This window comes from Spermophilus citellus (genome assembly GCF_964194105.1).
Source record: "Spermophilus citellus genome assembly, chromosome: 13".
Lineage (NCBI taxonomy): Eukaryota > Metazoa > Chordata > Mammalia > Rodentia > Sciuridae > Spermophilus > Spermophilus citellus.
In genome coordinates this window covers 76792047-76818805 of record NC_138193.1, presented here as the reverse complement: position 1 = coordinate 76818805, position 26759 = coordinate 76792047, and the positions used below count along the sequence as shown (strand labels likewise).

General features: G+C 34.8%; 1 protein-coding gene across 1 annotated transcript in view; it reads left to right on the top strand.

The window, feature by feature from the left end:
- The window catches only part of PPP1R21 (protein phosphatase 1 regulatory subunit 21), a 67782-nt gene that overhangs the window by 33132 nt on the left and 7891 nt on the right, over window positions 1-26759 (top strand). The window contains exons 13-18 of the mRNA XM_081264058.1: window positions 3797-3889; window positions 8439-8566; window positions 11811-11963; window positions 14604-14696; window positions 17092-17334; window positions 25798-25830. Of these exons, the coding sequence (XP_081120184.1) occupies window positions 3797-3889; window positions 8439-8566; window positions 11811-11963; window positions 14604-14696; window positions 17092-17334; window positions 25798-25830 (743 nt within the window). The remainder of the gene's footprint in view (window positions 1-3796; window positions 3890-8438; window positions 8567-11810; window positions 11964-14603; window positions 14697-17091; window positions 17335-25797; window positions 25831-26759) is intronic.

Sequence of the window (26759 nt, the reverse complement as noted above, 5' to 3'; positions counted from 1 at the left end):
GAGCAAGTCATAAGAATTTGTAGCAGCTTTCCAACAGGTAGCACAGGGAAGTTTTAGTAGTAAAGATACCATTTGTTTCTCTTGGTCCTAATTTGAAAAAAGCATTTTTAGGTAATTTTAGTGAACTTTATTTTCAGTGATGTATTTCAGAATGCTATAAATTTCCTGGTAATCTGATTTTTTGTTTGTTTTTAAACAGCTTTCTTTCTGATGTGTTATACATTTTACCCACTTAAAGTGTATAATTCAATAGTTTTTAGTATATTCACAGACGTATGCACCATGAGTAGGTAATTTTAGATAACTTTCATTACCTCTTTAGCTTTCACCCTTATATTTTCCAATTCCTCATTTCCCTAGCTCTAAGCAATTGCTGATCTGCTTTCTGTCCATAGATTTGCCTAATCTAGATACTTCATACTAATGCAATCATAGTATGTGGTCTTCAATGGAATTATATAATATGTGGTCTTTTGTGATTGTTTTCTTTCATTTAGCATAGTGTTTACAAGATTCATTCAAATTATAGCAGGCATTGGAACTTTATTCCTTTTTATTGCAGAATAACATTCCCTTGTATGGATGTACATATTTTATTTACCCATTCATTAGGTAATGGACATTTGAGTTGCTTTGGCTATTATGAATAATGATGCAATAGACATTCATGTGTGAGTTTTATGTGGTCATATCTTTTCATTTTGTTTGTGTGTATGCTGATAGGATGGAATTGTATCATATGATAACTATGTTTAACTATTTAAGGAATTGCTAGACTGTTTTCCAAAGTGCTTTACTAACAAGTTTTGCATTCCTACCAACAATGTTTGAGAGTTCTGTTCTCCACATTCTCCCTAACACTTATTATTATCTTTTTGAGTTTAGCCATCCTAGTGGGTGTGAAGCAATAAGTCATTGTGGTTTTACTTTGTATTTCTGTGCTAATGATGTCAAGAATCTTTTTATGTGCTTATTGGTCATTTGTATGTTTTCTTTGGTGGAAGATCTATTTGGACCCTTTCCCTTTTGTAATTGGGTTGTCTTTTTACTATTGATTATAAGAGTTTTTTAAAATATATATTCTAGATACAAGTTCTTTATTAAATGTATGATTTGCTACATTTGTCTTTTATTTTGTGAATTGTCTTGTCACTTTCCTGATAGTATCCTTTGAAGAGCAAAATTTTTTAATCTTGATGAAATCCTTATCTGATTTTTCTTTTGTTGCTCATGGTTTTGATGTCATATATAAGAATTGATTGTCAAATCTGAGGTTATAAAGACTTATATTCTAAGAGTTTATGGTTTTAGCTCTTGCATTTAGGTTTCTGATCCATTTTGAGTTAATTTTTATCTGTAATGCAAAGTAAAGATCCAGTTTCGTCTTTTGCGTGTTGTATCCAGTTGTCCCTCCTTCACTTGTTGAAAAGATAATCCTTTTCCTGTTAAATGGTCTTGGTACTTTTATTGAGAATCAGTTGACCATAGATGTATGGGTTTATTTCTGGATTCTTGATTCTATTTCATTGTTCCTTATATGTCTCCTATGCCAGTACCACACTGTCTTGATGGTTATTACTTTGTAGAAGGTTTTTGAGATCAGGAAGTGTGAGTCCTCCTGTTTTGTTTTTCTTTTTCAAAATTGTTTTGTTTTGCAGGATCCCTGATAATTCCATGTGAATTTTAGTATTGGCTTGTCAGTTTCTACAATAAAGTCAGCTAGGATTCCGATGGGAATTGCATTAAATTTATGGATCAATTTGGAGAGTGGGTTGACTTGTATCCCCAAAAAAGATATGTGACATTCTAACCCCAAGTATGTATGTGTATGACTTTATTTGGAAATAGGGTTTATAGGTATAATCAAATAAGATAAGGTAATACTGGAAGAGCCCAAATACAACAACTGGCATCCTTATAAGAGAAAGGAGATTTGGAGATAGAGACCTAAGGGAGAATGATGCATAAAGACAGAGGAGGGATTGTGGTTGCCCTACTACCAGCTGAAGAACACCTGGGGTCTGTGGAACCTGGAAGAGGCAAGAAAGCATTCTCCTAGAAGTTGTTGGTAATAGCATGGCCCTGCCAGCATTTTAAGTTTGGACTTCTGGCCTCCAGAACTTTGAGAAAATAGATGTCTCTTGTTTTAAGTCACCCATTTGTGGTATTTTGTAACACTAGTCCTAGAAAACTTACAGGGAATATTGCCATCTTAACAGCATTAAGTCTTGTGATCCATGGACATGGCATGTTTTTCCATTTATATATATCTCCTTTAATTTCTTTAAACACCACTTTCTTGTTTTTAGAGCAAAAGTTTTATACCTGGATGCTGCTTCTCAGAGGGTTCAGCCTTGCACATGCACACTGTCATCTGGGATGACAGTGGTTTTGGCAGGGCTCTCCTTCGCTGTCTCCTTCCTAATTATACCCTGGCTGATTACTCTTGTGTTTCCAGAATGCCTTGGGGCACAAATTGATAACAGGATGATCCAATTAAATTTGATCTTAAAGTTATGTGTGTAGTTATAGACCTAGCATATAACTAGCAGGTAGAGGTTTTGAGGTCAATGTTTGAAATTTGTTCTGATCCCAGGAGGGCTTTTCTTGATACTTCTTTTCTAGTTTTCTCTGGTAAGCCAGCCTACAGTTTAGCTTAAATTTCTAGTGAACCTACAAGTTGCTCCTGTGCTTTTACCACAGGCTCCAGTTTTTGAGAGCCTTAGGCTTGAACTTCTTCACATACTGTCAGCTCCTTTGAAAAGAGGTTTAAGCTCTTATTTTCAGGACTGCTTCTCCCCAAGGCAAAAGTCTCTGAGCCATGGTTCTAGTGCTGGGGACAGTTGCTGCACTTCTCTCTGAGAGCTTGGTGGAAGTGGTAGAGCAGCAAACTAGGACTCCTTGGCCTGCCATTAAGTCTTCGTGGATCAGAAGACTTAATATTATTAAGATGGAACTTTGAAAATCCTGTTGCTGAGCAGGGACAAGGGTGATGAGAGACCCAATTCTCAGTGCCGTGTTCAGCTGGAATCTTCATCTCTGGAGCAGGGGCTGGGCAGAAAGGGAACACTTCTCACCTCTTGGCTGCATTTGTCCAGAACTTAGCCTTAGCAACAGGTAGCTGGAGACACGATGAGCTCTCCGGCCCCTGAGCCAGGAGTTAGAAGAATTGGAGTGCTGTGTGCTTGAGGTTGAGATGGTGTTTCTTAACCTCCAGGAGCTGGTAAGGGAAGGGAAGCAATATGTCTTGTTTTAAATACCACGGACTCTTGCTATTCTTGCTGAGTTGTTACAAATTTTCCTGAGTGTTTCTTCATTTGTTATGTGTCCTTAGAACCATTTCCTGAAACTTTGAATGATTGCTTTTTTGTAGTCATCACCAGTTTTGTGGGGAGCAGATCCAGAGAGCCCCTCATGCTGTTATGCCAGAAGTAGAACTCCATGGTGTTTGAATAATAATGTTTTAGTGATATTCAGCAAAAAATAATGTGTGGGGAATGAAAAAAACGAGAAACATGTTATGTAGTAACAAGATGAAAATTCACAGACTCTTAAGACATATTCCGGCTTAGCAAATTTAATTTTTGGTTCTTAAAAATGTTTGTGGACATGAGAAATCCAAACCAGTTAAAATGTTTCTGTGTTTATTTATCACCATTATGTATGTATGTATGTTAAGGTTTTTAAGGACCATTGTTTCCAACACATTACGGGTAATCTTTACACTGTTTCTTCTTCCAAATAAAGGGAGATGGTGGACAGGAAAATGCTTAAGTTTGTGATTTTGGTTTCCTAGGTACAGAACCAGATGGACTCCTTCGGACAAACTATAGTTCTGTCTTAACAAATGTTGGTGTTGCTCTGCATGGATTTCATGATGTCATGAAAGGTAAGCCTTGAAAAAGAACTTAAATAAGCTTAAAACCTTCATCCCACTTCTCAGATCTGTCTGAATGAGATTTAAACAAATACTGCCAAGGGTTAGAGATCCTAGATAAAAGGCTTAGCAGCATTTGGCTTACATAAAAGTGCACAGCTATTGCCTTCTGCTTTTCCCATCTGCTTGATTTCTGAAGGTAAACAAAGTGCTGAATAGAAATCCCTGTGCACTGTACATTAGCCAGAAAGACATTACCCCTACTAAATGCAGGTAGATGGATTTTTACCAAACAAGACATGCTATTTCAGAGGCATTTAACAAAGTATTTTACGCTTGTTAGAGCCCAAGCATGAAAGAATTGAAAAAACTAAGGTTAAAGTTCAAGAAAGAATACATCTGTGCATTTTGATGTTTAAAATGCCTAATTCCTGTCTCATTCAGCATAGCTTTAAGAAATGAAGATGTCATTTGGTCAATTTATTTCTTTTGTGTTTTTAAGAATATACTATGTTGGTAGGCAGAGTGTAACTTTTTAAAGTATTTCATATGATTCTTTGTATGTGATTCTAAGCCTTGACCAATCAGTAGTTCTGTGTTGCTTCTAGATTTCTTTACTCCTTTCTTTTCCTTTTAGAAACTTGGGGTCGGGGAAGGAGAACAGGCAGGAGGGATTATTAAGTACTATTAGAAGTAACCCAGGTGCCCAAATGATTTATTGTGATGTTTAGTTAACAATTAGTAACTCCTTTCACAAACAGTAATTTTAAAAACTTTGGGCTGGGGATGTGGCTCAAGCGGTAGCGCGCTCGCCTGGCATGCGTGCGACCCGGGTTCGATCCTCAGCACCACATACCAACAAAGATGTTGTGTCTGCCGAGAACTAAAAAATAAATATTAAAAATTCTCTCTCTCTCTCCTCTCTCACTCTCTCTTTAAAAAAAAATAAATAAAATGAATGTTTCTGAGTCAAAATTGATTGTTAAAATTCCTTTAAAAAAAAAACAAAGCTATGTGTAAGAGGGGTGTGCTTGGTACCCTCTTACAGATTGTTAAACATCTATGGCACTGAGATTCATTCTTCATCCCAGCAGCATTACAAGCAGCATTTTGCCATCATCTGGAGAATGGGACTTCCTTGGGAACTTTGAAAGTCAGTGTATCTCTAGAGGTATCCCCTGGTTTCAGGAATCATTGCTTGATTGATCATTGGTAGTTTCAGTGGCACTTCACAGTAGTCAATCCCAAACTTGCAGAACTTAATCTGATCTGTAGAAAACATAATAAACAGGTACTGTTTTTTCCTATGCAACTTTTGGTTTGAGGAGCTGGGACTTAGCTTTAGTGGTCATTCCAGAACTTTTTTTTTTTTTTTTTTTTTTGGTACCCTGGTTTGAACCCAGGATTGAATAACCAACAAGTACCACATCCCCAGCCTGTTTTTTTTTTTTTTTTAATGTTTTATTTTGAGACAGGTTATCACTAAGTCTTTAGGGCCTCATTGAGTTGCTGAAGCTGGCTTTGAATTCATGATCCCCCTGCTTCAGCCTCCTGAGTTAGTGGGATTACAGGCGTGCACCATTGTGCCTGGCTCCAGAACTTTTCTTTAAACTGAGTTCTAGGCCTTTGAAACCACAGGTACCTCTATGACTCCAGGTTTCTTGGTTTTTAAATTTCCAAAGGAATATTATCATTTGTTCCTGCTAGCAGTTTCTTCAGAATTTCTAAATAGGAGATACTAGAGCAGTGGATGATAGCTACCTAATTGAAAGGGATCTTAACATTTCATTTACATAAAAAAAATCTTGATTTTTTCTTATGTTGCTATTTTAATTTATCAACCAACAAAGTTCTCTAATACTTTTGTTCATACCTTATATAAGATAGAGAAGATGCCAAGTATCAAAGTGTTTGATGTGAGCTGATGGAAAATATGGGATGGTCAGAAACCTCCTTATTCCTTTATGTCACATGTGTTTCTTTCCTTGAAGATGAACATAATATAAAGAAAGAATGTTGGGAAACTTGAAGAATGTTGACAAGTAGGTTTAGAGCCATGTTACTAGATTTACAGTTCAAATCTGTTTTCGTATCTAGTTTGGAAGACTGTTGCATATCTTTCATGAAATCTGAGAGCATTAACAGAAGAATCTTTGTTTTTAAGAGAACTCTTATTTCAAACTTCTGCCCTTCCTGCTTTCCCCCAAATTATTGCTTAATCAAATTTGGAAGTAAGAGGGGAAGATGCGGAGGTGGGTTAATAGATTGTTCTCAGTGTAAAAACAAAGATAGGGAGGGAGTTATAAAAGTGTTTATCTTACATAGAATTAAAATGGGAATAAACTAATTTTTTTCATAAAATAAGCAATTTACTCTTAAATGATTCATTTATTCATAAAATAAATCAATTTTCACAATTTTTATTACCAATCAAAAATGTTTTCACCACAAAGAATTATAGGAACTAATTTTTAACAAGTGACATTCTATATGAGAATGATTTGATTTTTGGTCTCAGAGACATCCAAAGCAAGTAGATTCATAGAAAACATAAGAGGAAAAAATAAATACATGGTCTTGGTCATGTGATTCCTTTGTACTTTTTGGAGCTAAAATTTAACATCAAGGGACACCCTAAATGGCTAAAATATTTGGATCAAACAATGAGTAAACAATCGGATTGGGAGAATTATAGTCAAACTCCAATAGCATTGTTTAGTATTGTACCTCTTTCATAAGTATCTCAAACTATCTATAACTATAAAGGTCTAATAAAAGAAAAGTACTTCAATTACCTATTAACAAACCAAGATTGCCTGCTAACCAACTTGTATTATAACATTGTATACTTCCAGAAAAATATTGAATAAAACTGTGTGTAATAAGAAAATGTCTGTTTAGGTGTTAGCATATTCAGTATACAAATAAATTTCACTATTTTAAGTGAATTTTTATATACTTGGAAACCTTACAAAATATATAGAGATTATCATTTATTTTAAAAAATATGGACTGGGGTTGTAGCTCAGTGGTAGAGCGCTTGCCTAGCATGTTGAGGCTCTGGGTTTGATTCTCAGCACCATGTATAAATAAATAAAGGTCCATTGACAACTAAAAAAGTATTTAAAAAATATATTTATTGAATATAATAGTAATGTACCTATTGGTTAGTTCCCTTACTGTAACAACTTTCATGTAGTAAGTAAGATGTTAATAAGAAGGAAACGGACTGAAGTGTATACAGAGACTATTAAGAAGTTTTCTCAAAACTGAAACTATACTAAATTAAAGATATATATAGGTATGTAGACTGTATAAATAATACATATTTATTGATTAAACAGTTCCTTAGTTTTAAAATTTTAGTGAAAATAATCTTTCATAGAATATAGTAATTTTGTATGAAAATATGAAAGTATTAGGTTAAGTCTTTAATACCATTTCTTTCCAAATAGTCTCATTTCTTCTTTAATTATGCATAATGTAAAATCAACTAAATTTTTGATTTTTTTTAAAAGAGAGAGTGAGAGAGGAGAGAGAGAGAGAGAGAATTTTTTTTTTTTAATATTTATTTTTTAGTTTTTGGTGGACACAACGTCGTTGTTTGTATGTGGTGCTGAGGATCGAACCCAGGCCACACGAATGCCAGGTGAGCGCGCTACCGCTTGAGCCACATCCCCAGCCCCTAAATTTTTGATTTTGAATAAATGAAATTCTTTGCGTACATAGTTTCTATAACAGTAAATTTTCATGTTTTATGATTTATTTTTAGCTTTGAGGTAATGATAGTGTTCTTTGAAGAAGTCTAAGAAATTCAGTGAAAACTGTATTGTAAATATTTATTACTTAAAAATGTAATCACCCTTCACTATAAATCAATGTTGTCATAATAATCCTCCCATTTTCCCTTATTTCCAGGGCAAACTCATTATATATTTCAGAGACCCAGAAAAACTCCAAAACTTAGCTCTTTGACCAGTCTTACTGCAATTTCTCTTAGCCTTTTTCTGTACTTTTTAGCCACAGACCTTTGTTGTAATATTATTGGACTAGAAGTAATAGCACATGAAGCAGACATTGGAGTATCCAATCCTTATTTGGCTGTGCAGGCATTTCTTATTGCTAGTGTGTGTATCAGCAAATTACCTAAGGTCCAGTATGGATTATGGGACATCATGCCTATGTTGGCTGTTCTAGCCTCAGGGTTGCTTATATAATTATAAGATAATTTCTTGTTAGTGCCTGTTAGACTTTCAAAACAGTGGTTTCTAAGTGGTAAATCCTGGTCAGGATCATTTGCCGAATGCTAGAATAAGGCTAGTCCTCAAATTATTAACAATCAGACTGACCGGCTGGTGACTATAGTCAAGACAGCCAAGGTGGTGTTAAGAAACACTTATTTCTCCCTTCTTTCTCCTGAATTTGTGGCCTACTTGATAATATTCAGCACAATCGTGATACTTGGGACCATTCTTTGTCAAACTTACTTTATAAATTTGTAAGAGTAGTGCGTGGACTTGTGTATAGGTAGTAATGAGTTTTCATTTGATTGCTTTTATAGATATTTCTAAACATTATAGTCAAAAAGCTACAATAGAGCATGAACTTCCAACAGCAACACAGAAGCTGATAACAACGAATGACTGTATCCTGTCATCAGTAGTGGCATTAACAAATGGAGCAGGAAAGGTAATTATTTTCTGGCTTATGTTGACAATTATAAATTTTTTTTTAATTACATAGGAGAATTTACCTGTAAAAATTTTGGAATATAAATTTTTTTTTTTTGTAAAATATAGTTGTTCCTTTTTCCTCCTCCCTCCCCCATATTTATTTATTTTTATTTAAAAACATTTTCAGCTTTCTTCAGGTTGAATTATCTACTCAATGTTTAAAACAATATGGCAGTGATTGTTTGGTATTTGTGGTGAGTGAGTAGATCACTCACTGGTCATGTCAATGCAAGGTTGAATGATTTGAAGATTCTGCATAGTCTCAATATAGGTTCTTCAGGAGTCTGTTACATAAAGCAATGGAAACATTCAGAGAAAGCAAAAAAGTCACCCAATACAACCTTTGTTAATATTTTGGCTTTTTTTTTTCCCCTCATACTACACCCACCCCTTGGTAACCAAGAGTGCTTTACCACTGAGCCCCAGCTCAAGCCCATTTTATTTTTTATTTTGAGACAGGGTCTTGCTAAGTTGATTAGAGCCTCACTTCTCTCATAGTATTTGGTAAGTTGTGACAGTGGTGCTTTTGTATCTTAACAATTCCTTTGAAGCAGCTTCAATATGTATCTTTCATTGAACCCTTAATATTAGGTTATGATTGTGTCATTAAGTACTTAATTATTATTATAAATTGCAGTTTCTTTAAAAATCTTATGATTGTGGATATTGTAATTTCTTCAGAATTCATATTTTCAGAGTCATGCTGTCATCAATATCTTTGACAAAATGTCTTGGAGTAAGGTCCCTGACCAGCACGGGCAGCTGAACTAAGGTCGCTTGTGTGAATTTGTGGTGGAGCAAATTAAAACAGAGACACAATTTACTTTTACACAAGCTTCAGGACGGCTTCCCCAGGCTCTCGGCCTTAGGCTCCCCAAAAGGGAGAGCAAGAGAAAGTCATGAGATGCTGATGAGAGAGAGCACGTTTGGAACTCAGCTTTTATTGTGGGGGGGCACTGATCTTAGAAAGTTCTATCCATAAAAGGGCAGTAGGGGTAGGATTACAAGGGAGCAGGTGAGTGTAACAACCTCAGGGGTACGCCTACACCTGACGACCTGCCTTGCTATCCGAGCTGGGTCAATGCCCAATCACCTTGAATATAAGAGATTGGTCAAAGCCTCCTGCTTCAGGACTTGAAGGTGTAGTTTTTCAGGGTGGCTCCCCACATTGGAGACCTTACCATGTATATAAAACCAAAAGACTATTCAGAACTAACTTAGCCCATTTATTTCAGCAGCTCAACATAATTTCTGAAGGAAGTTCTCATCTCTATATCTGTATTTATACATCATTGTTTTTTTCTGACGGGTTGATCCTGATAATAAGAGATTTTTCTTGAAGTGGTTTAAATCAATCCAAAATGATTGTAGGTCATGTTAGACATTCAGTGTCACTTTTCCTGAATTTCGACTGATCTTTGTGACCATTTGTTGTAGCTTAGGGCGATAATTAAGAAGTGTTATCTTTAGGTTCAGTCAATTCACATATTCGTGCCAAAGATTCCTGAGCCATAGGACCATCCCCACTGCTTTCTTTTATCTCCTTCATTTTACAGCATGCCAGAAGCTTACTGAGGACAACTTTGATTGAATTAAAAATTCTGGAAAAAGTTGATATTTTATAGGCATCTCTGCATTTGTTGTCTTTTATAAAAACACTGAAATATTAAATACCTGCATATTTCACAGTTTATTTTAACTTTGCTCTTTCTGAAACCTTAAAATGTTGTTTCAGGTAAAAGTATGTATCTGATCTTTGCTCTAGAGTTTTTATAAATGTTTTTTAACCATTACTATTTGAACGGGTGTTAGTTGGTGAAATCCTAATAATAAGCAAATATGATTTGATTAAACTAAATTTTATAGTTTGTAATAATAAACAATAGGAAGGAATAGCATATATATATTAAAGGAAGTTTGGAAAATGGAAAAATATTAGAAGAAAGAAAATTTACCTTACAGTATACTAATATGACTTAAATTTAGGTGTTGGGTGTGTCCCTGCATTCACAGGGAATATAGCTCAAGATTTTTGGAGGCTGGGGGTGTAGCTCAGTGGTAGAGCACTTGCCTGATGTATGTGAGGCAGTGGGTTTGATCCTCAGGACCACATAAAAATGAATAAGATGTCCATCTACAACTAAAAATATTCTTGGAATACCCATTTATTTGACATAACAAAATATTAATGAAAAATATATCCTCAGACAATAGTGATTAATTGCTTAATTTTAGAGTAGGTTTTTTGGTAGGGAGGTGGTTATTGGAGATTGAACTCAGGGGCATTCAACCCTGAGCCACATCCCCACCCCTATTTGTATTTTTTTAGAGACAGGGTCTCACTGAGTTGCTAAGTGCCTCACGGATGGTGAGACTGGCTTTGAACTCATGATATTCCTGCCTTACCCTCCTGTACCCCTGGAATTCCAGGTGTGAGTCACCATGCCTGGCTTAGAGTAGTTTTTAACCAAGGTAATGTACTCTATTCACAAGCCATTTTTTTTCAGATTTATCAAGACAGGGTATTCTTTAATGTCTCTAAGACTGATTTTTCTGGCTAGGACAGTTAGCCAGATGTTTTTATTTGTAATACCATTTCATACAGCACTGTAGATTCAAATCATGGCTCAGCAAAATTAAAGTTATGGCTCTTTGAGGCTGTTTATATAGATTTAACAATTTGTTGGATCTGTAAATGATAAGAATCTACTGGATTTTTACTCTTTCTTCTTTTATAATTTAAAAATTGAGATTTACAAATTAAATTTAGGTAGAGATTACATATTCAAGGTGCTATATCTTGTCTTCTGTAAGAATGTGAAATATTTAGTTAAAATGCAAATGAAATGAATAAACCCAAATGTGGATATTTTGAAATCAGTGTAGAAATTACTGAGATAAACAGCTCATAAAAGTCACCTACAGAATACATCAGAATGAGTCTTGGTTTTCAATAAGAATAGAAATTGTCTAGAATAGGACATGTCAGAAGTCAGTTCTGAATATTTGTAGCTATATTCTCTTTATTATCTATTATTGTCCAGGAGTTGTTCTCACAGTAAATAAATATGGGCTGCCGAGCAGGTTTTGGAATTTCATTTCCATTCTCAGCATCTTTAAACTGCTCTGAAAGCTATTAGTTATAAATTCTAGATTATTGTTGGAAAACACAATTTATCTTCTTGTCACACTTTGTTTAGATTGCATCTTTCTTCAGCAACAATGTGGACTACTTCATTGCTTCACTGAGCTACGGGCCTAAGGCGTCAAATAGATTCATTAGTCCTCTTTCAGCAGAATGTATGCTACAGTACAAGAAAAAAGCTGCTGCCTATATGAAGGCTTTGAGAAAGGTTTGTGAGCTGCTTTTAACATTTAAATGAAGGAAAATATTAGGAATCATTCCAGAGAATGGTAGTAGATTTTTTTCACAGTCCATATTATTTAGATTTTTTTTTTTTTTTGTACTGGGAATTTAACCAGGGGTGCCTGATGCTGGCCTCCTGCCACAGCCTCCCGAGTTGCTGAAATTATAGGCATGCACCACTACACCTGGCTATATTATTTAGATTTTACAAAATTTTGGGGTGTAGGTGGTTGGTGGTGTTAGAATGGATCTTTGGGGAAGAGAAGGTGGCAGAGACCCAAACCTTACTTGGTAAGCACAGGTCATGTTGGATTTGTGTCCCTAGTGCCAGGTAGAATGCCTGGAGTGAGGTAACCTGGCAAGCAATAAATACCAGATGTCAAAAGTCTATCTTAAACTTGTAGAATCAGAAAAAAATTAAATGTTTATAATTTTTTCTAAGTAGTGATGATACATTGTCATTTCCAAAAAAAAAAAAAAAAATTGGAAGATATAGTATTATGTTAAGAAGAAAATTATGATCTCCCCAATTCCACCACACAAATATAGCTAGTTACTCTTCACTTTGTTAGAATATACCTCTGTGTAAAAAAAAAAAAATTAACATGGATGCACACATGGATGTATGTACCCACATGTGCTATAAATAGCAAAATGTATCTAGCTGCATCTGCTGTTTTAGAATTTTTTTCTCTTACTGTATTGTGAATATGTTCATATGTACATCAAAAATAGATATCTATAATGTAAATTACTATCATCATTTTAACACGTGTGTAATATTTCAGTCATTAATGTAATAATTTGACCATTTTATTGCATATGAATATGTAGGTTATAGCCTATTTTTCACTGTTATATGCAGTGCTACAATGGGTTCTTGTATGTGCAACTTTGCATTTATTATTTTCTCTGTGTTTCTTTAAAATTTTTATTTTCCTTTTATTTAAAAAAAAATTTTAATACAGTGCTGGGGGTTGAACCCAGTTTCTTGCCATGGTAGGCAAGTGCTCGACCACTGAACTGTCTTTAATATTTAATTACAAAATAGACAAATACATTCTTATTTTAAATTAGAACATTACAGGTAATATCCCTAATTCCAGTTTCTATCCAGAAGCACCTTTATATATCAGTTTGGTGTGTAACAATATATAGAATTCTTTCTTTTTATTAGTTCCTTCTTTTCTAAACATAATGCAAGATTTGTTGTGCATTTAAAATATATTTTAGCCATTTATGTCATTATATGTAATGCCTGCTACATTCCTTTTGAATACAGTATAGAATTTTATAAGATGAATATTCCATGGTTCATTAAGTTTCCCTTAATTGGCAGGCATTAAGGTTGATTCTAATTATTTTTATTGTATCCGTAATACTGCAGTGGCTAGCCTTTTAAGTATCTCCTTGGACACATGTGTGGAATACTGAGAAGTAGAATGTTTTGAGCCATGTGGTTTGCACATTTTAAGTTTTAATGGTTACTGCCAAATTTCCCTTCAGTGTTGATACTCTGTATAATGTATAAGTCAACCTATCTCTCCATATTTATCTAATTGTTTTAGTTATATCTTTATGATTGATTCTCCAAAATGGAATTGCTGATTGAAAGTTTGTTAATGTTTCAAATTTTGGCACCTTTCTTAGACTATACTTCAGGAAAGTTATTTATTTACAGCTTATAGTCATGTGAATTTAACCCATACAGTTAATATCTATCAATCTCAGAGGAAGGGTTTCTTACTGTTATTTTGATTTGTCTATCTTTGCTTATTTATGAAGTTGAATGTCCTCTCATAATTGTCATTTGTATTTATTCTGTAAATTCTTTGTCCAAGCTTTTTACACATTTAAAAAAATATATTTTTAACTAAGGTTGAAAGAACTTCTTTATGTTAAGAATTGGGTTGAGAAGTCTGTAGCCCAGTAGAAGAACACATGCTTTACATGCTAATGCAAGGCCCTGCTTTCAACTCCCAGTACCACCCTCCACCTAAATAAATAAATAAATAAATAAATAAATAAATAAATAAATAAAAGTTAATATCAGATCTTTTTGGTGGTCATTCTCAGCTAGGGTACTTTGCAAAAGTTATGGAAATATTCTCCCAATTTTTTTGTCATCTAAATTTTTAGATCTTTCATCTAGAATTTATTCTGGTACAAGATGTGAAAAAGATCTTAGTTCTTTTTCTAGATAATTACATGGTGTCCTTGCACCATTTATGTAGTTCTTTATCCATTGAACTAGAATTGTAGTGTTTGTCACATAGTAGATTTTTATGTATGCTTTTGTCTGTCTCTGGATTTTCTGTTCTGTTGTTGATCTGTATTTTGGTGCAAGTCCATATAGTGTAAGTTAGTGTATCTTATAGTTGGTATAATAAGTTCTCTTTCATTATTGTCTTTTTAAAATACAAATATATTCTTTTCACATGCATTGAAGGAAATAATCTATGTTGTTGTACATCTGAACTTATTATCATACCCTATTATCCAGCATTCTTATTTGTGCATGTAGGATCCAGGGGGAAGATGATGCAATATTTTTCTTTTAATTCTTATTTATTTATTTATTTATTTATTTATTTATTTATTTATTCTTATGGTGCTTTTCCCATAGCCCCTTTTGGAGTCTGTGCCTTATGAGGAAGCACTGGCAAACCGCCGGGTCCTTCTCAGCTCTACTGAAAGTCGAGAAGGCCTTGCACAACAGGTATGGCACCTGGAAAATGATGGAAATTGTTAAAGAGCAGAATTGCTAGATCCTCTGGAGAAGGTTTTTAAGGCATATAGGGTGCTGACTGATTCAAAAAAACTACATTAGTAAACATTTAATCTATAGAATTTTCTATACATGCTAAAAAGGGCCATAGGTATAATTTGTTGAATAATCTGTTGATATTCTAAAAAAGTCTTCTTAGTTCAGTTGGTGTTTCATTTGGCACTAGAATGATATTAACATACTTTGGCCATGATGATTCATTCTTAAGGTGCTAGATTTAAATGTGTGAAATTCTAAGGTATCAATGGGGTGGGGGGGGCCTGGAGACTCAGTAAATTATTTTCATTTCTTCACTGAGCAAGAATGGGAAATTTCTAGTATTTAGTTGGTCAGTTGAATTTGGGGGCAAGTGGGAATGGGAGGTACTATCTCTTTCAGAAACTGGTACAAACTGAAATCAGTATAGCTATTTTCAAAGATTTATTCACGTCAGCAGCTGGCTTTTAGTTCTGGAAAAACTTGGTTTTAAAGAGAGTACAAATAAGTTTACCAAGACAACATTTTGTCAATCCTGACCTTACTTTAATAAGAAACACATATCACTTATCGTTTCAACATTAATGTGTTAAGGTATTAGGACTAAAAATTTCATCCACAAAGTGATTTTTAATAAACAAAGTTTCCGTGGCTGTAAAACCAATGTGATACTGCAATCTGTACACGTGGAAAAAAAAGAATTCATACCTCACTTGAATCAAATGTATGATATGTCAAGATCATTGTAATGTTTTGAGCAACTAATTAAAAAAAATTTAAAAAATAATAAAAAACAAAGTTCCTCAGACACAGTAAAATGTAGAATACCTTAAAAATTAATTTTGGGTTTTTTTCTTTTTTTTTAATGTAAGGAAAGTAAGGCTCAAAAGAAATTAAGTAAATATTAACCAGAATAGCTATATAAAAGTGGCAGAGCTGCCTCACCTCAGAGCTCATGTTTTTCCCACTGTACCTTCGACCAGCTATGGGCTGGTCTGACAAACACTCTAGTCTTCCCTTCTTGCCTCTCTAAAGTGAGGAGAACACGTGCCTTTTAGGGTCTTGTAAGCATGCTTTGAGCCAGTGGGAGGCAGTGTGATATAGGAAAAAGAAGCCAACTTCTCAAACAGGCATATGGGGCCCCAAATTCTGGCTCTTCCTTTTCTAGCCTAGCAGATGGTCTAACTGCTGGGAGCCTTAGTTCTCCTCTTTGATAAATCAGAATTGTTGGGCTGTTGAAGGCTTCAGTGGGATAAGAGGAAGAAAGTACCACAAATGGTGTCTGGTACATGGAAATTGCTCAATTGTGATAGTTGGTAAAGCATGTGTATTCACTATAAGATCACTATTATTTTTAGGTAATTCTCAAGTTTTTATTTTCCCTAACAGGTATGTCTTAGCTTCTTATTATAGTGTGATATACTTAGAGAAAAACATACAAATTGCTAGTGCACATCCCAGTGAATTTTTATAAGTTAAATACACTGCACCTAGATTTAAAAGTGATGTGTGTGTGTGTGTGTGTGTGTGTGTGTGTGTGTGTGTGTGATTTCTCTGTGTAAGGTATGCCTTGGAAAAAATAATCAGAATTCCTGAAGCCTTACTCATGCCCTTTTCTAGTTACTACTCTCCTCTTCCCCAAAGAAAATAATCATCCTGCATTCTAATACCATAGATTGGTTTTATTGCATGATATGGAACTGTTTATTAAATGATTTTATACTGTATATACTCTTTGATTCCTGACTTTTTTCATTTAGCATTATATGAATGAAAGTTCAAATTGTTCTACAAATACTTTTGTATTTTCTGTCTTTTGCATTGTAGTCAAATAGATGGTTTAAATTGCTTTTTCTTGATAATTAGTGATATTGAGCACCTTCTTCTATGTTTATGGTCTTGATCCAGTGCCTGTCCAAGTCTTTTGTTGTTGGTGGTATTATTTTTGCCTTTTTTACTATTAGTTATCTTTTTCTTATTGATTTGTAAGAATTCTTCATATGTTCTGGGTATTATATAAAATATATCTGTTGGATAAAGAATTTTTTATATGTTCTGGGTTAAACATTTACACATTCTTCTATTCTTTGGCTTTCCTTTCACTCTCTAGATAAGTCTTTTGATGAATAGAGATCTTTTTTTATTGTGCGTTAGTTCTGTTTCTCATTTTATGGTTGTGCTTTTTGTATCCTATTTAATAAATCTCTCCCCATTCCAGTGTCAGATTTTAGTTTTTTTAACCTCTGTGAGGTAGTTTTGCTTTATATTGTGTATTTTATTTATTTATTTTTGTCACTAAGTTTTGTCTGTATTATTCTCTAAGATGCACAACTCTGTGTGACTTTTCAAGGTTCAACAGAGTTTGGAAAAGATTTCTAAACTGGAACAGGAAAAAGAACATTGGATGTTGGAAGCACAGTTAGCCAAAATCAAGCTAGAGAAAGAAAACCAGCGGATCGCAGATAAGCTGAAGAGTTCAGGTGGCGGCCAGTTTGTTGGGCTGGCCCAAGAAAATGCTGCCATGTTGAATGCTACTGGCCAAGGTGAAGCTGTAGCCAAGGCTGTGTTGGAGCCTGTTCAGAGCACCAGTCTGGTAAGTGTCTTTGTAGTTGCCTGCTTAAATGCTACTTGGTATCTGTTTATCCTTGGGTTTAAAACCATTGTCTTGGTTCACTTCAGTTGCTACAACAAAATAACATAAGCAGGATGCTTATAAACAATAGTTTATTTCTCACAGTCCTTGAGGCTGGGAATTCCCAAGATCAAGGCACCCACAGATTTGGTATCTGGTGGGTGTGTTTCCTAGTTCATATGTGATCATCTGTTACTGTGTTCTCACATGGTGGAGGGCAAACAGGTTGTCTGAGTCTCTTTTGCAAGGGTACTGATTCCATCAGGTCACCTCCCAAGGTTTGAATCTGTTAATATCATCACCTCAGGGCTTATGATTTCAACATAATCATTTTGGGGAGACACATTCAGACTATCACAACTATCTAAATTACATGTCATTCTATAACAGGAATGATACATATGCTATAGGAAAAAAATGCAGGTTAGTAAGCAGGATGCCTCCTTGATAAGGCAACTCCATTAAATTCCTTGTGATTTTACATGAGCCCTTATGATGAGAACTGTGTTCCTGAAAGAGATAAAGGAAGTCAAATTTAAGATGATTTTGTTTTTCCATAAAAACACTTGAAATATGTGATTATGTTTCTAAGGACCAAATGCCTAACTATTTTAATAGAAATGACCACTAATACAATTTTTAACCAATTACATGGTACACCTAAGAGTATAAAGCTCTGTAACATACATATAACATAGAAACCCATCAGGCTAATTCTTTTAAGGCAGTACGTTGGCAAACTATCTTACAACTTTATATTTCTGGCCTTTTTTATTTTTTATTTTTTAATTTGTTTTAATTAATTACACATGACAGTATAATGATCTTGACATATCATACATATGAATCAGATGGAGTATAATTTCTCATTTTTCTGAGTGTACAGGTTGCAGAATCACATTGGTCATGCATATATACATACAGCAATAATAATGTCTATTTTATTCTGATGTCCTTCCTTTCCCCCCTTCCCCTCCCATCCCATCACTTCTCTCTACCCAATCTAATGTGACACCTTTCTTTTTTTTTTTCTTTTTCCTCACTTCATCATACATGTATTCTGTATAATGATGAAGGTCTCCTTCCATCTTCCGTGCAATTCCCCTTCTCCTCCCTTTCCCTCCCACCTCTCTTCCCTATCTAGAGGTAATCTTCTCATGCTCTTCCTCCCTACCCCATTTTGAGTCACCCCCCTTATATCAGAGAAAACAGTTGGCATTTGTTTTTTAGGGATTGGCTAACTTCACTTAGCATAATATGCTCTAATGCCATCCATTTCCCTGCAAATGCCATGATCTTGTTATTTTTTAGTGCTGAATAATATTCCATTGTGTATATATGCCACTTTTTTTTATCTATTCATCCATTGAAGGGCACTTAGATTGGTTCCACAGTCTATCTATTGTGAATTGTGCTGCTATAAACATTGATGGGGGTGTGTCCCTGTGGTATGCTGTTTTTAGGTTTTTTGGGTATAGACCCAGAAGAGGAATAGTTTGGGTCAAGGTGGTTCCATTCCCAGCTTTCCAAGGAATCTCCATACTACTTTCCAAATTGGCTGCACCAATTTGCAATCCCACCAGCAATGTATGAGTATACCTTTTTCCCCCGTATTCCCGCCATTACTTGTTGTTTGACTTCATAATGGCTGCCATTCTTACTGGAGTGAGATGATCTTAGAGTAGTTTTAATTTGCATTTCTCTGATTGCTAGAGATGGTGACCATTTTTTCGTGTTTGTTCATTGATTGATATATCCTTTTCTGAGAAGTGTCTGTTCAGGTCCTTGGCCCATTTGTTGATTGGGTTATTTGTGGGGTTTTTTTTGTTGTTTTTTAACTTTTTGAGTTTTTTGTATACCTTAGAGATTAGAGCTCTATCTGATGTGTGAGGGGTAAAAATTTGTTCCCAGGATGTAGGCTCCCTATTCACCTCACATATTATTTCTCTTGCTGAGAAAAAACTTTTCAGTTTGAATTCATCCCATTTGTTGATTCTTGGTTTTAACTCTTGTGCTATAGGTGTCTCATTAAGGAATTTGGGGCCTGACCCCACGTGATGGAGATTAGGGCCAACTTTTTATTTTATTAGACGCAGAGTCTCTGGTTTGATTCCTAGATCCTTGATCCATTTTGAGTTAACTTTTGTGCATGGTGAGAGAAAGGGATTCAATTTCATTTTGTTGCATATGGATTTACAGTTTTCCCAGCACCATTTGTTGAAGATGCTATCCTTTCTCCATTGTATGCTTTTAGCACTTTTGTCTAATATAAGGTAGTTGTAATTTTGTGGGTTGGTCTCTGTGTCCTCTATTCTGTACCATTGGTCTACCTTCCTGTTTTGGTGCCAGTACCATGCTGTTTTTGTTACTATTGCTCTGTAGTATAGTTTAAGATCTGGTATAGTGATACCACCTGTTTCACTCTTCCTGCTTAGAATTGCTTTAGCTATTCTGGGTCTCTTATTTTTCCAGATGAATTCATAATTGTTTTTTCTATTTCTGCGAGGAATGCCATTGGGATTTTGATTGGAATCGAATTGAATCTGTAAAGTGCTTTTGGTAATATGGCCATTTTAATAGTATTAATTCTGTCTGGCCTTATTTTTAACTACATTGAAAGTGAAGGTGAAGAAATATCTTTTATCGACTTTACAGAATTGAAACTTTCTTTTTACAAAGTTTTCTAATATCCTGCCTACTGTTAAAAAAAAAAATTAGGAAAATCTAGAAAAGGAGAAATCAGAAAGGAAAAAAAAAAAAAAAAGCCCATATAATCAAATAGTCCCTTCAGGTATGTTTTCCCCAGCCTTTCTTGAGGAGCTTAGGAGAGTCCCTCTGCTTTTGAAAGACCCTGCCCTCTGGCTGTGCTTTTCTACTGTTCTACCCCTGTGGCTCTTGATGCTACTGAAAAGCAAGATGATCCTCAGATTCACTTGCACCTGGTTCACCCAGTGGACCTGATGGTGAAATGTAGACAGCAGCTTTTATTTCCAAGATGTATGCAGACCTTATCTCATCTTCACCATGCAAGAACCTTAGATATTATTAGTTTTCCTAGGTGTGGTTATGGTATTATGGAGATATTAGGAACATATCTTCATTATTTGAAGATAAATGTCAGAGTAGTTAGGGCAAGGTATTATAATGTCTGTAACTTACTTTCAAATTGTTCAGAAAAAAAAATATCCTTACAGAGCTATTGAATTTAGATGGTAGACCTTTTGTTTTTTCCTCCCAAATTTCCTGTAAAATTTTTAAAATTTTTCATACCAAAATATAGAAGAGGAAGAAAGATTTACATTTTTAGAAAAGCAAAATAATAATAATAATAATAATAATAATAATAGTGAAATATCCTGGAATTTTGCCCTGAATGGTCTCCAGGGCCACAGGTCCTGTGGTGCCCTGCTGATTGTCACAGTCATAAGTCCTACATGCTGCCCCGATAGGGGAAGGCAACTAAGTTCACCCCCACATCAGTGGTTTAACATTTAACTGTAGGGTATAAATGAAGTTACCAGAGGGACATTCAACAAACAGAATTTCAAATCTGTCCAACTAGCATCTGGGGGCAGTGTGACATGGTGCTCCTACCTTCTCCTTTGAACTTTGCTTTTGTGTTGGAATTTTTTCTCGCTCTGTCCTGTCTTCCTGATTGTCTGCATCTGTTCCTTCCTCATCTTTCACTTGTGCTGGCAGTGGAGTAGTTGTTGGCCTGGGAGTAACTGTGGGAACAGACTAGCCCAGGGGAGACATAGCTGACTGTGAAAGTGATTGCAGCTATTGAATTCTGGGTTGGGGTCTAAGGACTTTTGCAGTATGTTAGCTTGAGTCAGTCCTCATCCAGGATCATAGGGACTGTGAGATTGTAAGGACTGTCACATGCCCATTTTATCAGTGAGGAAACTGAGGAACAAGGAGAAAGAACTGGACAACCTGACTTCTTAACTAATGGAGTCTCGTGCTCTGATCAGTGTCAGTTATGTCAGCCTAGCCAACATAAACCCATTTGTTCACTGTTTGCTTTACTGAGGTGCCAGAAGTTGGTAACACTTGTGAATTTGAGTGAGTATTGTCAATTGCTGAAAGTTGAGGACTAATTTTTACTTTGAACATTTTCAGTGGCAAGCACTGTTCATCCATATGTGTTAACAGTTTCCAAGAACGTGAAAAAACTTTAGTACTGAACGCTGTTGGGCCATGAGTAATAAGGACTTTATTTGGGTTTGGTGCATTTCAAGGTTGATGTGGCTTTAAGTAGGCTGGCCAGTTTGCATGTGTATATGTAGCCTTATTTTCTTCTTGTCTGTTACTGTCTGCATCTCTGAGGGTCTCTTTCCTCCTACACCACCCTTACACAGTGCAGTCAGTATACTTTTCCTAGAATCTACTAGTGATTGGCACTTTCTTGCTTCTAGAGATTTAGTTGTTTCCTGTTATCTATAGAATATAATCCATTCATTCATTTAGCATTGAAGATTCTTGAAAGATAGTTCAAAACTGTCTTTCTAACTGTAGCTTCTTCATTTCCTTGTACTAACTGAAACTGAACTCTCTTCTCTGATAGTGTCCTTTGCATTTTTGCCTCCCTATCTCTGTTCTGCTGGATAACTCTTTATTCATAACTCTTATCCTCATCTGTTTATTCAAAACCCCTCTGCCCTCATCTACTTTCACTGACAATTCTTTCCTTCTCCTTGACTTTGTTGAATTCAAACTATACCCATCATTTAAGGTATAGTTGAGATGCCACTTTTTTCATGAACCACTGTTTCTGGCATTGTCTTTAATCATTAGTATTAGAGAACCAAGACATGGGTGTCTCCTTTCATTTTCTGTATTATAGTCTATATAATGAAATATACTGCCTTCTCTTAGATTCTTTTAATGTTGCTTGGCTAGCCATAGAGTGCTATGAGATCATGGAGAAGTTCCCTGGTGAGGTTGAGGATTTCACAGAAGAGGTGACATGAAAGGGTTTTAAAAGTGAGCAGGAGTTCAAGGCAGGAATTGTATTTCAGGCTAAGAAAAGTCTTACCATGCAATTCTTTCTGCATATGGGAGATTCCTGCCAAAAACGATCTGGTACTTGCCTCACACATAGTAGACAATAGAGATAAAAAAGATGGAGTTTTTTGCTTTCATTGATGTTTCTACTTTCCAGTTTTTGTTTATCCTCCCTGTCTCCCCTTAAGTGCACATAAGTGAACTAAGCATGTAGCTCTATGTGTATGTGTTCATGTGCATGTTCTGTCTCTCTCTCCTGGGTATTGGAAACAAGTGTGCCCATTTTAAAGCTAACTGATTAACAAAGGAAACTGATTTTACAAACTACCAGATTACTTTGGTGCAAGCACTTTGAGGCTGAAAAAATAACATAGAAACCTATAATTTTTAACCCTTTAGTATTTCAAAAGTTAAATTTTTCATTAAAATACCTAGTATTGTAATTTGAATATCCAGTAACTCATTATTTTTTTTAAAGAATTTTTTAATATTTATTTTTTAGTTTTTGGCAGACACATCTCTATTTGTATGTGGTGCTGAGGATCGAACCCAGTGCCGCGTGCATGCCAGACAAGCGTGCTACCGCTTGAGCCACATCCCCGCCCAACTCATTATTTTTTATATAAAAAAAGAGAACATTGTAATCTCAAAAAAAAAAAAAAACCACAGAACAATAAAAATATTCATATTTTTCTGGAATTAAAAAGTATTACTTTAATTAGTAGAATTTAAAAATATATCTTTTAAGTGTAAAAAAATACATGTATATTGTAACTAAAAAATACAGATGAGTTAAGGAAAAAAAAGATATCCTGAATAATCAAGTCATCATTGTGACTATTTACATTTTTTTCTACAAAATTTCCTATTATATTTGAGATTGTACTATATAAAATTTTAAGTCTATAAGCATAATATTAATACACAAACATTCTGTTATGAGAAACTCTATAATCTATTACTGATTATAATTAACATCTATTATTCTATTATTAATTTCATAATATTCCATATCTAATGTGCCTTAGATTACTTATGATTGGATGTTGGTTATAATTTTTTAATATTCAATATCTTTAATATATTTCCAATTTTACCCCATAATAATAAAACAATGCCAAAATAAATTTGTGATATTAGATAGAAAGCAGAATAGTTAAAAGTAATTGAAATATATAAATAACAGAGACCAGTAGAGTAGAGGAAGGGGGTTGAGGGGGAGGGAAGGACAGGAAAAGGAAGGAGAGGAAGAGGAATGAAATTGACTGAACTACCCTTTGTTTATATATATGGATATACCACAGCAAATTTCACCTTTATATATATCTATAAAGCACTAATTTTAAGAATGTAAATAAATAGAAAGAAGACCAATGAGTAAAGGAAAGGGAATACAGGTTGGAATGGGAGAATGGGGGGAAAGGGGAAGTACTAGAGACTGAATTGGAACAAATTATTTTACATGCTTGTATAATTAGGTCAAAATGAGCTTCACTACTATGTATAATTATAATGCACTAATACAAAAATTATCACACATAAAATCTCAGAATCAAAATGAATATGCATATTTCAGAAAGGGCTTAGTTAAACCCAAAGAATACTTTATGCACAATACTCTGCTGGTTTTAATTTTTATTATCTTAAATAACATTTTTTTTAAATGCTTAAGAGTGTGTATTGGATGATTTTTTGGGGATATATTCTTAAGGTTAGAATCACTGGGTTATAAAGCCTAAATGTTTTAATTCATTGATCTTTGTTGCCAAGCTATATTCTAAAAGAGCTGTATCAGTTTAGCTCTTGTTAGTAGCATTTGAGAAATGTTGAAAATATATTTTAAAACTTTCCTTCCATTTATGTAATATCATTCCTTTGAAGAACTTTGTACTATATGGTATTTTCAAACCATAACTTGGGAGTAAGGTGTGAGGGTGGGGAAGTGGAATAGATACACTTTTGAAGTTTATTTCATCAAATGTAGTCATATTTGAATATATAAAATTAAATGATTAGCATGTAATTATAAGAAGTTTTAACTAAAAGACAGAGTAATTGTTACTCCTGCTTCATTGAGTACAAAATTATAACTCTTATATAAAAATAAAAAAGTCTTATAAAAGATTCTTTTATAGCTAGGTGGGCATAACATTCATTAGTACACACAGCTCTCCAAAATAGTTCTCTTTTTTAAAAAAATGTTCTAATTAGTTATACATGACGGCAGAATGAATTTCATTTCATTGTACACAAGTGGAGCACAACTTTTATTTTCTCCTGTTGTACACTATGTAGAATTGCACCATTTGTGCAATCATACATAGGTACGTAGGGTAATTATGTCCTTTTCATTCCACCATCTTTCCTACCCTCATGCCTGCTCCCCACCCCACCCTCACCTTTGCCCAATCCAAAGTTCCTCCATTCTTCCCATGTCCCCTCCCCTCCTACTGGTATTATTTAGAATATGTGAAAACTGTCTACTTGGTATCATTGTTGATTAGCAGAATCCATTGAAACTGAGTTTCTAGTAGTTTTCTTAAGTCATTGTGCCCAAGCATAGGCCCTTCCACCTTGAACAATAGCCTGAATTCAGTAAGCATACTGTTTTTGAAATCTTAATCCATAAAAGCAAACTTTTAAAATCTAGCTGTACTCTAATGTGTTTAAAATTACATATTTTTCATTAATTTAAATCTCAAAGTTTATTAATGTCTTAATACTAAACCCAAAATACTTATTTTTCCTTTTTATTATTATTACTGTTGTTATTATTTGGTACCATGAATTAAACCCAGGGGTGCTTAAAAACTGAGCCATGTCCCTAGTGCTTTTTATTTTTTATTTTGAGACAGGATCTTGCTAAGTCTTTAGGGTCTTACAAATTGCTGAGATTGGTCTTACACTTGTGATCCTCTTGCCTCAGCTGCCCAAGTGGCTGGGATTATAGGAGAGTGCCACTGTGCCTGGCTCTTCTTTCTGCTTTGGACCTTTCAGCCAGAATATCTATTATTTGTGTTTTCTGTTCAGAATGTTTAATTATGGTCACCATAAAACCGTCTTTACCCTGCCTTGGCTACTGCTTTGGAAATAGGCATGGAAATGATGAGATGGGGTCCAAAGCTGATCTTCCTCTTGTTCTTCCTAGATAGTTTATTGAGTTTTAGTGAAAATGGCTATTCAGCATTTTGAGGGATGATTTAATAATGGTCATTATTGGTTTCTGCCTCATGGCAGAAATAGTGAATGCAGCGACAACATCATATAGTAAAAGATAATCCAAGGATGATCTTCCAGAACTGTATTCCCAATGCTCTGTAAACCAGTGTGGACTGAGAAAAGATTATATATGTTAAACATTTTGTGGTTGAAATATAAACATTCTGTGCTAAAGATTTTTTTCCCCTTATGTTCTAGATTGGGACTTTAACCAGGACATCTGACAGCGAGGTAATGTGCACTTGGCATTGTGTTGTCTGTTTGTAAATATCTGACACCATGTTTGTGACAAAATCCTGCAGAAGCTTTCTTGGTCCAGTTGTGGTTTTTTCCTAGAAATTCCAGCAAATGTAGGGCCAGTAGTTCCCCCTCCATCAATGGATCCATGTTGCTTTTCTCTCTGGTTCTGTTTTGACTGTCACCAACAAATTATAGCCTGCTTTTGTAATTGCCTTGTTGAGTGACTTGTCTTGGCAGTTTGACAAGGTGTGGTCCTGCTTGGCCATCTATTCACTGGTATACTGCATGAAGCCGGGAGCCATATTGTTCCTTGCAGTGGGCAGCCAGGAAAGCAGTACTGTTTAGGGCCTTGATAAACAGTTTGTTTGAAGTAAGTGAACGCTTCAGATTTGGCCTGCCGGATAGGTTTGTACATTTCAATGTTGAAATAGTTTTACATACAAATTTGTAAATAACCATTAAGTGAACCCTGAAATCATTCATCTTAACACTTAGTATGGCAAACCAATAAATATAATTCAAGTAGGTTGGTAAATTCTTTGGCTTCCTTATTTATCTTATAATATAGATAATCTTGAACTTCTGCTTGTATTTTTAAACGTGTGTCATTGTTAGAGTAACTGGGAGAAATATCAGTTTGGAACAAAGGTCAAAAGCTGTTCAGTATAGAAATAGTTTAATTTTTTAGTTTGTCTAAGAGCATTAGAATTGTCTTAAGATAATTTAGGAGAAAAGAGAATGTTCAGAATGTAAGAGTTCCAGTAAATCCCTCCTTTTCCCCTGCCCTCTTCCAATTAGAGCACATAGGAGTCTCACAGAAGGAAATTTTGAAAGTCCAATTTGAGGTTAATAAAAACCAAGTGGAAGGATATGGCCCCAGTGAGCTTCCCAGTACTTTACCTCAGCCTTGTTTTCTTCTG